The sequence below is a fragment of the Doryrhamphus excisus genome, linkage group LG3, assembly GCF_037039965.1.
Source record: "Doryrhamphus excisus strain RoL-2023G ecotype Guam linkage group LG3, RoL_Dexc_Guam_v1.1, whole genome shotgun sequence".
In the NCBI taxonomy this organism is placed as follows: Eukaryota; Metazoa; Chordata; class Actinopteri; order Syngnathiformes; family Syngnathidae; genus Doryrhamphus; species Doryrhamphus excisus.
Genome location: NC_136359.1, coordinates 25137727 through 25149937, shown reverse-complemented (window position 1 = coordinate 25149937; position 12211 = coordinate 25137727). Strand labels below are relative to the sequence as shown.

Below are 12211 nucleotides of genomic sequence, written 5' to 3'. Positions count from 1 at the left end.
ACATAGGAGCCTGCAAGCATGTGAAGTGTGAAATGCATAAAACAAGTTGCATTACTTGTGTTTCTTTGCATGTAGAGTGGCTGTAGGAACCCGTACGGTTGTGACCTAGGCTTCAGTCACTCACACGTAACACAGAATGCATCAAGGACATTGACAAGTCTTAAAAACAATAAATACAAGAATGAAATGAAACAGTCATAATTGTATCCCTGTAGTTGTTGTTGTTGCACGCTGGAAGGGGCATTGCAAGGCAGGGAGAGGCGGGTTTGTCGGGAGAAGTCTCAATAATGACAGATCTACACTGCTTAGTTATTACTCTCCATTTCACAGAAGCAGATCCTCCCACATGTTCAAAGATACCATCTTTATACTTGATGATTATAACAACGTTCCAAGGGTTTGCTGACTGGCGTTTCTCCACTTAATGAGCATTTTATCAGGTCACTTTACCTTTCACTTTCATTTTCCATCGGAAGAGTGTATGTATGTAGCAACATGGACTACGTATTCTTACACCATTAACATATCATTAGTTCTGTCTTTGTTTTTGGGTCAGTAATAATAATTACTTTGTGTGTCTTAATCACAAAATGTGGTAATATGAAACATCATGACCACAAAACATCATTACAACATGAAACGTTGTAACACCAAACGCCGCAGCGTGAAACAGTGGAACACAAAAAGTCGGAACACAAGCCAGCCTAGCCACAAAATGCATAACACGAAAACATAAAACATGAGGACACGAAAGGTCATAGCAACAAACAAACACAAAATGGGGTAACCACAAAACGTCGGTACCATAAAACATCAGAACATAAAAACGTCACAAAATGTCATAACACGAAACACCGTCACCACAATACGTCAGAACACAAAACGGCATAATGACAACACATAACGTCGGAACATAAAACATCACAACACGAAAATGTCGTAACCATGAAATGTCATAACACATTTATTGCCTGTACATGTGTGAAAAAGTTGTCCAATCCAAGAATTAGAATCTGACAATCTTGCAATGAATGAGGTCAATATCAAGTTGATCATTAGGTATAGAATGCATTGATAACATCCTCCGAGGAACAAAGCTTAACAAATAATATGATATTCAGACACTTTTCAAATGTAACAGTGGAATAAGAGGAAAAGAACAAAGAAGTAGGCCAGTCGGAGCAGGGATAGTACGGTCAGCCAAGGAAATGTGCGACGCGCAACAACATCTGCGATGAAAGATAACAAGATGAATTCTAGCACAGTGGAGCGGCAGCACATGTACAGTACGCAAGTACTAAGTACAGTAGTAGGTTATACGTACATAACAGAGAGCACACAAGTCTTCAATCTCCCGGGGCGACTGTCAAATGGAATAGCCGTGTCGCCTATATGCCTTCTCGCCATGACACTCTAAGTAATTAAATATGAAGCTGCACGTGCAGCACTGGCACTCCCCTTGAAGACTCCCCTTCTGGCTTGGATGAGTCCAGGGGAGGAGGAGAAAGGACACGAGGAAGAAAATGCAATCGTCCCTCACAGTTCCGCATGACTCAGTGCACGTCTTATAAAAATTCCATATGCTACACCGAGAGCAGTGATGTCAACATGCAAACCAGTTCACAGAGGACAAAGTAATACAACGTTCAAAGTCAGAATACAACAGACAGCAACTGTTTCGCAGGTCAAACTGAGCTAGGCCTCATTTACATAGATATACAGTGAAGAAAATAAGTATTTGAACACCCTGCTATTTTGCTATTTCTCCCACTTAGAAATCATGGAGGGGTCTGAAATTTTCATCGTAGGTGCATGTCCACTGTGAGAGAGATAAACTAAAAAGAAAAATCCAGAAATCACAATGCATGATTTTTTAACAATTTATTTGTGTGATACAGCTGCAAATAAGTATTTGAACACCTGTGTATCATCTAGAATTCTGACCCTGAAAGACCTGTTAGTCTGCCCATTAGAAGTCCACCTGCACTCCATGTATCATCCTGAATCAGATGCACCTGTTTGAGGTCGTTAGCTGCATAAAGACACCTGTCCACCCCATACAATCAGTAAGACTTTAACTTGTAACATGGCGAAGACCAAAGAGCTGTCCAAAGACACCAGAGACAAAATTGTACACCTCCACAAGGCTGGAAAGGGCTACGGAGCAATTACCAAGCAGCTTGGTGAAAAAAGGTCCACTGTTGGAGCTATCATTAGAAAATGGAAGAAGCTAAACATGACGGTCAATCTCAATCGGAGTGGAGCCCCATGCAAGATATCACCTCGTGGGGTCTCAATGATTCTAAGAAAGGTGAGGAATCAGCCCAGAACTACACGACAGGACTTGGTCAATGACCTGAAAAGAGCTGGGACCACCGTTTCCAAGGTTACTGTAGGTAATACACTAAGACGTCATGATGTGAAATCATGCATGGCACGAAAGGTTCCCCTGCTTAAACCAGCACATGTCAAGGCCCGTCTTAAGTTTGCATATGACCATTTGGATGATACAGAGGAGTCATGGGAGAAAGTTTTATGGTCAGATGAGACCAAAATAGAACTTTTTGGTCATAATTCCAATAAGCGTGTTTGGAGGAAGAAGAATGAAGAGTACAATCCGAAGAACACCATCCCTACTGTGAAGCATGGGGGTGGTAGCATCATGCTTTGGGGGTGTTTTTCTGCACATGGGACAGGACGAGTGCACTGCATTAAAGAGAGGATGACTGGGGCCGTGTATTGTGAGATTTTGGGGAACAACCTCCTTCCCTCTGTCAGAGCATTGAAGATGGGTCGTGGCTGGGTCTTCCAACACGACAACGACCCGAAGCACACAGCCAGGAAAACCAAGGAGTGGCTCCGTAAGAAGCATATCAAGGTTCTAGCATGGCCCAGCCAGTCTCCAGACCTGAACCCAATCGAAAATCTTTGGAGGGAGCTCAAACTCCGTGTTTCTCAGCGACAGCCCAGAAACCTGACTGATCTAGAGAAGATCTGTGTGGAGGAGTGGGCCAAGATCCCTCCTGCAGTGTGTGCAAACCTGGTGAAAAACTACAGGAAACGTTTGACCTCTGTAATAGCAAACAAAGGCTACTGTACCAAATATTAACATTCATTTTCTCAGGTGTTCAAATACTTATTAGCAGCTGTATCACACAAATAAATTGTTAAAAAATCATGCATTGTGATTTCTGGATTTTTCTTTTTAGTTTATCTCTCTCACAGTGGACATGCACCTACGATGAAAATTTCAGACCCCTCCATGATTTCTAAGTGGGAGAAATAGCAAAATAGCAGGGTGTTCAAATACTTATTTTCTTCACTGTATTTACCCTTCTACAAATGTTTTATTTCATTTGAACATGCATCAGATTACAATTGAGTGCATCCCATAATCAGTTCCCAGTTCCACATGTCCAAAAGGAGTAGGAAGAAGCAAAGCTTATTAAATCCTACCCCTCCATCTGGTACTTTTACAATCAGTAACTGTTACATTTGTTCACTTCCTGCTTTCCTAATATAGTTTAAGTTTGTTTTATATTTTGTTATTTATTTTATTTTTTAGTCAGAACAGTACTTGTATGAACAGTACTTCAGTTTTATGGAAGATTTGCTTTAACAGAGAGACAGAATATATTTAAAAATACATAAAATGAAGTATATAATTTGTGTTGGATGGAGTGAAATAAGTATTTGATCTCCTGTCAACCGCCTCGACTCATTATGTGCATAACAGACACCCGTCACACAAACGCTCTCTCCGATTCAAACGGGACGTTACATGTTAGAGGCCTTGGAGATAAAGTCCTTTAGGTCAGACTGAGATGGTTGGGACATGTCCAGAGGAGAGATAGTGAATATATTGGTAGAAGGATGCTGCCAGGTAGGAGGCGTAGAGGAAGACCAAAGAGGAGGCTTATGGATGTAGTGAAGGAGGACATGAGGGTAGTTGGTGTGAGAACACAGGGTTGGATGAAGGAGATTGATTTGCTGAAGAACAAGAAGAAGCTCTTCCCAACAAATGAATGACAATGGAACAGATGGAACCAGAGACTATGGCGCATTCAAGGACTGCCAAACAAAGTGCGAAATCTAAATGCTTGAAGAAAAAAAAAAATCAGTAAAAAAAAAAAAAATAAACATGTACAAATTGTGGCTTTCCTAACAGTGGTACATTGTACCTCTATTACCTATTTGTACATTATTACCACCTATTATTACCACCTATTTGTACATTATTACCCACCTGAATGAGACATGCTTTCTGTGGGGGAAACCAAAAATAAACTCTTTTTGAGCAATAATCTAAAGACCCACTAGAATGAGGGAATGGACTCAGCTGATGAGAAGCGTCCAACTGTGCCTTATGTTGCTATGGTTCAATGCAACTACTCAAGCAGCACCACTGCCTTGTGCTTTTGGAGGTTTTTTTCCTTCCTACAGCATGTTTTCAAGCATGTGACATGAGGAGGGGGAGGAAGGAGAGGAAAAATACGGCGACAAGAAGGAAACGTGTCTGTAAGACCAAAATAGAAAGTAAGCAGGGAGTGGGATGAAGATGGAAAGCATAATAAGTCAGGTAAGTGTGCTGAGGAAGTGGAGGTGGGAATCTCTGATGCAAACCAATATATAAAGGCACCTGTGAATAGTGCCTCCGGGGGGGGGGGGGGGGGGGTGGGGGGGCATTAACAAGTCATGCTGCGAAAGGAAAATATAGTCACCTCAGTGGTATGACAGCAAGGGATGTGAATGGTTGTGTTTGTGCATGTGTACAAGAATGGGTAGCTCTGGGTCAGTGGTGGGTTCGGACTCATGTTTCCACACAGACATCAGTAATGAGAAAAAACAGTCAATGAGATGTAAACATCTTTTTTGGATTGCCACTTCCGAATCAAGGTCATTTTGTGGTTATTAGTAAGCCAATAGGGAGGCCTTGTATGTAGTATATCTGCAGACCAGGGGTCTCAAACTCAATTTACTTGGGGGCCACTGGAGCTTGGGTCTGGGTGAGACTGGGCTCCATCAGGTTTTCCCAAAAAAAAAAAAAAACGCATTTATTAAAAAAATCTTTTTTAGAAACTTCGCTTTGGTTCCAATTTTCTACAATAAAAGCTCTGATAAAACATTCCACTGTTTTCAAATATCTTACTTTTTATTTTTAGATGAACAATAAATAAACAAATCAAGAATAAAGAAAATCAATCAGTAATAAATAAATAAATATAATAATAATAATAAAACGGCAAATAATAAAAAGTTAAGAAAGCACATATAGTTGGTGGGTAGACAAATGATTTTTTTCAGATTAAAATGAACAAAGCATTATTAGAGCCCTGTAGACATGACAAAACACGACTATAGTCACATTTATACTCTTTTTTATTTACAACATAGTGCGCAACTGCAGGGTCTTGAGACACATGCTAACTCGCTAACTAGAGAGCTAGCGACCTAAACGGTAGCCTTCAAGTTATTTCCTTTGAACTTAAATAGCCAAAAACTTACCACTTCCACATGGATAGGGAGGATAACTATTAACAGTTATTTAACCTTTAACATGAACATTAATCAAACGTAATAATTTTTTCTGGGTATACGATACCATACAGCATCTAACGTTAAACTTTCATATCAAGGTGGGGGCCTCAAACTAGTGTCCGGCCCGTGAGCCGCGTGTTTGAGACCCCTGCTGTAGACCATCAACAAGATTGTAGACCTGCACAAGACTGGAATGGACTACCAGAGTATCAACAAGACTTTTCACATAACCATTCCCAAATACTGAATATTTAGTGTTGCTCCCAATCCAAAAAGTCAGGACTTTTAAAGACAAAAGCAGCATAAAAGCAAGTATGACTTCATTTTTAAGGGCCTCAAGGGTGAAAGACTTATCCTTACAGACTTCAATATTATGGAGTGCATCCATCAACATATTTTATACTCGGTTGTCTTGTCTTAATGTCAGTCTAATTTGCATAATAACCCTTGATGCATGTGCATGTAATTATAATGGAAATAAGAGAGAAATAACATTGAAGGAGTGACAAATTGTGAGTAAAACTCATCCATCCATTTCTTTACAGGTATGCTGGAGCCTATTCCAGTCAACTGGATTGGTCCTCACTAAAACCATGAAAACCAAATTAATGAAACAAAAGAATATTCTTCTGCCTTTGTTGATTTTTTTTATGCAACAATCCTCCTCCATGACAGGAGCAATATCTGCTGTCATGTCAGAATATGCAAAAAGACCAGAAGAGAATCTAGAGGAGTCTGAATACTCGGGCCACAAAGTCCCATTATAATGTGTTTCTGAGAGAGGGTGGGTGATACCGGTTGGCCCTCGCCAAGAAATACATTATAACGCACCTGGTTTACCAGAGAACAAGAAGACGTAGCAGGAGGGATCAGTGATGGAAACTGTATTTAGCAAGTAATCAGACCCTCTTTTTCAAAGAAGCGACCCCCGACAAGAGAGTGGAGAGTCTGACGTGCTACGTCTTGTTTGTGACATTAAAAGAAATGTTACATTCTCGGGTTCCGGTTTTGTTTTGGTTCCGATTTTTTTGTTTCTTTTTGGGGTTTTGAATCCCTGCATTATTGTTTTGTGTTGGACATATTATTTTTATGAAAGCCTTGTTTTCTCTGGAGATGTTTGCCTCTGCTTTTGGGGTTCCTACCTGCCAACCAGAACAACAATAAAAAGAAGAAGCGGAAGAAAGTTCTAAACATATTTGTTTTTCGCTCCCATTTTACAAATGGGTCAGAGCCAATTATGCAAACTTGACAATGATGTCATTATGTCAACCAACTATTACCACAAATAGATTGCAGTCCTGCAGGAAACAAGAAATCTACAAATGTAAATCTACATTTCCTTTTCACAGGATTAGGATTATGATTAATACAATGTCCAAAACCGGGTTTTACATGTCACCCAGCGGTGTCCTTCATGTTCCATCCTGAGAGATACGGATCATTAGTCGCATCGATAAGAAGACTGACCGCCATCTTATTGCTCCTTCAGCTGCTTCTGTCATTGATAGAGCACCATGGGAGCGCTGATGCATGGTCAAATTTGAATACTCAGTCCTTGTGTAAGCTTTTTTGTTTGTGTCATTTCTGTGACATTATTGCAAAAAAAAGTTCACGTACATGTCATTGTACAGTGAATATTATATATATAATATATATATATACATACATACCGTATTTTCCGGACTATAAGTCGCTCCGGAGTGTAAGTCGCACAAGACCAAAAATGCATAATTAGGTAGAAAAAAAACATACATAAGTCGCATTTTTCAGGTAATTTATTTTCCAAACTACTTGACCAAAACAGACATTACGTCCACTTGGAAGGCAAGTTGTCGCCAGGTTTAGCGACACAGTCCCCAAGTTGGTGTGCCATGTTCATGAGCAACTTGGTCAATCTTGAGCACGCCGTGTTATTTTCACTACCTCAAATTCAAACTGCACTCAAAGGGGACATATTGTACTCATTCTCGGGACTTTGTACTGCCTTCTGGTTTTCCCAATTTTTACAAAAGGTACTGAAAAGGTACTCAAGCCGCATTCTGCTTGTTTCGCTCAGAAATTCCATCCGTCCATCCGTCCATGGTGTTCTCTGGTGTGCCCCAGAGCTCTGTCTTGGAGACCATGCTAGTCATCATTTCCATATCATCTCCTGCCAATATTTTCCAGCAAACTTCAGCTTCCTCTGAATTTTACAGCTCGAATAATCACTAGAAGCCCCTCCATCCTGCAACCTGATTGGCTCTCCGGCCAATACTGCACTCGGGTTAAAAGAGTTCGCCGTACATTCAAGCCCAAGTTCCTATTCAAAACCTCACGCCGCCATATTTGGGACCTGCTCCATATTTCCTCACACCCTCGCTGTCCCCTCTTTGTCTGTCCATATGGACGACAAAACCTGAGCCCTAGTCTTTTGATATCACCCCCCACACCCCCACCCACCGCAATATTCACTCATTTACCTTTCAGATTAAGACTCTCTTTATGCTGGACGAGATCATTCACTTGTTTATTTCAGCTCACATTTGCAATTTTAACTTGAATTTGTACAGCTTTTACTGATCCTTATATTTATATATTTTGTACGCTGTCCTTGACTGCCCAGATTTTTTAAAGGCTAAAAGCAATCCAATATGCAAAAAATGAAAGAAAAAAATTACTTAAAAGTAAAAAAATATATATCCTGAATTGCATGGGTGATGATAAACGGTAGAAAATGAATGAATGAATGAATGAATGAATGAATGTGAGCTCTGTGTTACTCGACATTACTCCTTTTTGTGCATGGTTTTTGTATTTTAGTCATATCAAGGACAACATTTAAATGTCATTAGAAATATTACATGTCAAATCCTGATTTTCTTAAAAATATTAGAAATTACTTTCAAAACTCAATAATAATAATTTCATATACTGTCATATACTTCCTCCCAAAAAATAGAAAACAGCTCGTCCAAACTTTTTCCAGTGAGGTTAACATACATAAACATAAAAGGACGGGGGCCACTTTTTTTGATACATTTTTACACGAAAGTTGCTAAAAGGAATCCAGTGTGGGTCCATTTTTGTTAAACTATCTAAACAAACAAACAGCTTTGTGTTGTAGCTGACAAAGCTAATTAGTGCATTTTAGCTAACATACGTAATTCTTTTTATTTTTACAATATGCCAACAGACAATAAAAAACGAGCTAAGAATGGATGGATATTTTTCAAATACATTATTAAAAAAAAAAAAGAGACAAGAAATTATAGTGGTTTTCCCACGTTGGACTCACCGAACTTTAGCGGCCACGGAAGAAACGGCATCAGTCCTCAGGTTCTTCCTTTTGGACCCTGAAGTTCCCATGCTGAGGTGGACACGACCCACGACACGAGCCGCCGACCATTCCACGCTGACTGGCGGGACCGGGCAGCCACACCGGAAACACGAGCTCAATCAAAAACAAAAGCATCGGCAGTCAGCGATGGAAACTTGATGAAGTGGACGCGAAGAAGAGAGATGATGATGAGGAGGAGGGTGAGGATGAGGATGAGGAGGACAAAGACAAGAAGAAGATGTGCTCTTAACTCGCCGCGAGTCCTGGAAGGAAACTATGCCCATATATGGAAGACAGCCCGCCTGCACTGTATATGCTCACAGCAGCCTCACATGCATGATGCCGATATGTAGGTTAGCTTGACCAAACCACCTAGAAAGTCACGAGTCTTTTTGCTTGGGCATGAGAGCAAGTGTTACCAAAAAGCCACATGAGAATAAAGTAAAATTAAAAAATATATATAGTGTATAAGTATTAAGATTAAGATATGCCTTTATTCGTCCCTCAGTGGGGATATTTGTATTGCACAGCAGCAAGAGTACAGAGTCAGTTAAGCAGTACAAAATACACAATATAGAAAAATAAACAATATAAACAACCCAAGTATTAACAAAATCAACAGTTTTTCCCAGAGTTATATACAATACAGTATGTAGATAATATGAAACGAGATGAGATATATGACCAGTCTATACGCTGAGATCTTCTTAGAGAGTTAATATGAGGCATTATGGAAATACTTCACATAGAACTTAGTATATTGCATTTATGGTAATGGTAATGGTTTAATTTCATTTGAACATGCATCAAATTACAATTGAGTGCCTCCCATAATCAGTTCCCAGTTCCACATGCCCATAGCAAACAACTTTGATGTATTTTTTGTATTAAAAAATAGCTAAATGAAGTAAAATACAAATATAAGGCATTCCGAAGACACATTCAAAGATGTTGTGACAACACCGGTCACTAGGTGTCAGTAATGTTAACTGTAAAGCAACAGGTTGAATGATCTCACAATCACACGGCACAATAATCCCTTACAAGCCAACATTGAAACCCCGACATCACTTCCTGTCCGCCCCCCACTCAGCTCCCCTACGCTCGGACCCATTTACAGCAACACATACGTTTATTATAGCCATGTCTCAGGTAGTCACACACAAGGACGCCTAAATTGAAGTTGAAGTCCAGCACAAAGCCTATGAAACACATTTAAAGTGTTCCTAGCGCCTGAGTTTTGTATGCACATGTTTATGCACATGTTTTATACATGCCTCAGGCAGCGCTGGCACCCACAAACTGGCCTGCGTTGTGTGTATTTCAGCACAAAAGAATCTCATGAGGCGTGACGCACGCTTCCATGGAGTGTCAGCACTTCTTGTGCTAGTAAACACGTATGTGATGTGCTAACAAACGGTAATATATGAAAAAGACGGCTGCTTAAATATTCATACAGTCAGTTTTGCTGCGATGCTCGCCGCCTGGCCTCACGTGCCAGAGGAGGAGAGGGAGTCGAGAGGAAGGAGGCGGCGGAGGGAGGGAGAAGCGAATAAGCGGAAGAAGAGGACGTCACGTGATGGATGCTGAATGAGGTTTAGTACGCCGCACATGCACGTACATGAGGACTGGAAGAAAACGACTGGCGCTCACGCTAGGATGGCAGTGATGGCGTCAGTCTCTCTTGACGTGTTCGCTGTTTTTTTTTTTTTTTTCAAACCGCACAATTCCTGGAATGTTTGTGTTTTGGGTGCACAAATGGTGACATATATAGTAGACATAGTAAGAGAAAATAACATATAAATATGACTAGTGCTTGTGTGTGTTGATGGAAATGTGTTCCAGTGCCAGGGGAGCTGAGTGGGGGGCGGACAGGAAGTGAGGTCGAGGTTTCAGAATTTAATTATATGGTAATGGTAATGGTTTTATTTCATTTGAACATGCATCAGATTACAATTGAGTGCATCCCATAATCAGTTCCCAGTTCCACATGTCCAAAAAGAGTAGGAAGAAGCAAAGCTTATTAAATCCTACCCCTCCATCTGGTGCTTTTTCAATCGGTAACTGTTACATTTGTTCACTTCCTGCTTTCCTAAAATAGTTTAAATTGTTTTTTTGTCACGTATTTGTGTGTGTCCAACCAAACAGCATTATTTTAGTTTTATTTAAGTTCAAGGACAATCTATTATCATCAAAGCATCTTTTTAATGTGACCATTTCTTCTCTGACCTTTCTAATGATTTCTTCTGTGCTCCCCCCAGAACAAAAAGCAGTGGTGTCATCCGCAAATAATACCAGCTTTAAGTCTTTTGTGACTTTGGAGATATCATTGATGTACAATTTGAACAGTTTTGGTCCCAGTATTGACCCTTGGGGTACTCCGCACGTAATATATGAATTTGCAGATGCGTATTCTCTTAGCTTTACGTATTGCTTCCTGTCAGCTAAGTAGCTTATGACCCAGTTCACATTATATTAATTATAATGATGCAAGCTGCAGATTAATCCACTCAAAATTATCATGATATTATCAGTATTTTTGTGTACATGTATTTTTATTATTGAACATAATTTTTTACAGAATATTCAAGCGTCAACCTGATGTTTGTGCACTGACTTGCACTGTCAGTTCAAATCTTCGATTTCTGCTTATAGAGGCGGAAATGGAAAATGTTGTTTTGAAATGAGATTCATCGATTCAAATTATTGTTGGTTCAAGTCTGGTGCTTGTGTGTCTCACCCGACGTTACGAGACAGAAAATTATTGTGAACCACTGATTTACACCAAAATATGTACATGTTGACGTGTATTTTCCCTTTTATTCCAAATCGTTTCCTGCATTTATTTGTACCCAGCGTCATAAGCTTTTAGCTTCATTGCTAATGCAAAGCAAAACAGGGCGGGGTAACAGGGTAGGGTAACGGTATGGGCGGGGCAAAATCATGTTAATTGTGTCCGGTGTCATTTTCAACATTAAACTTTGCTATCAAGGTGGGGGCCTCAAACTGGCCGCGAGTTTGAGACCCCTGCCGTATACAAAAAAAGTGTACTGATGGAGTTCCAGTACTCGGGTACGAGCGTGTTTGGCTGACGTATCTATAAAGGTGTCCAATTGGGGTTTGGTCCAACTGAGAGAGGGACGGATGTGAAAAGCTGTTCTAGCGATGGTGGCATGATGGAGCCCTGATGGAGCCCTGATGGAGCCCTGATGGAGCCCTGATGGAGCCCTGATGGAGCCCTGATGGAGCCCTGATGGAGCCCTGATGGAGCCCTGATGGAGCCCTGATGGAGCCCTGATGGAGCCCTGATGGAGCCCTGATGTATTTTGTCCATGAAAGATGCTAAAAGCAACCTAT

General features: G+C 40.4%; 1 protein-coding gene across 2 annotated transcripts in view; it reads right to left on the bottom strand.

Moving 5' to 3' along the window:
- The window catches only part of nsmfb (NMDA receptor synaptonuclear signaling and neuronal migration factor b), a 40337-nt gene that overhangs the window by 18990 nt on the left and 9136 nt on the right, over positions 1-12211 (bottom strand). For both annotated transcript variants that reach the window (XM_078789227.1, XM_078789228.1), the window contains one exon: positions 8813-8933. In XM_078789227.1, the coding sequence (XP_078645353.1) occupies positions 8813-8933 (121 nt within the window). The remainder of the gene's footprint in view (positions 1-8812; positions 8934-12211) is intronic.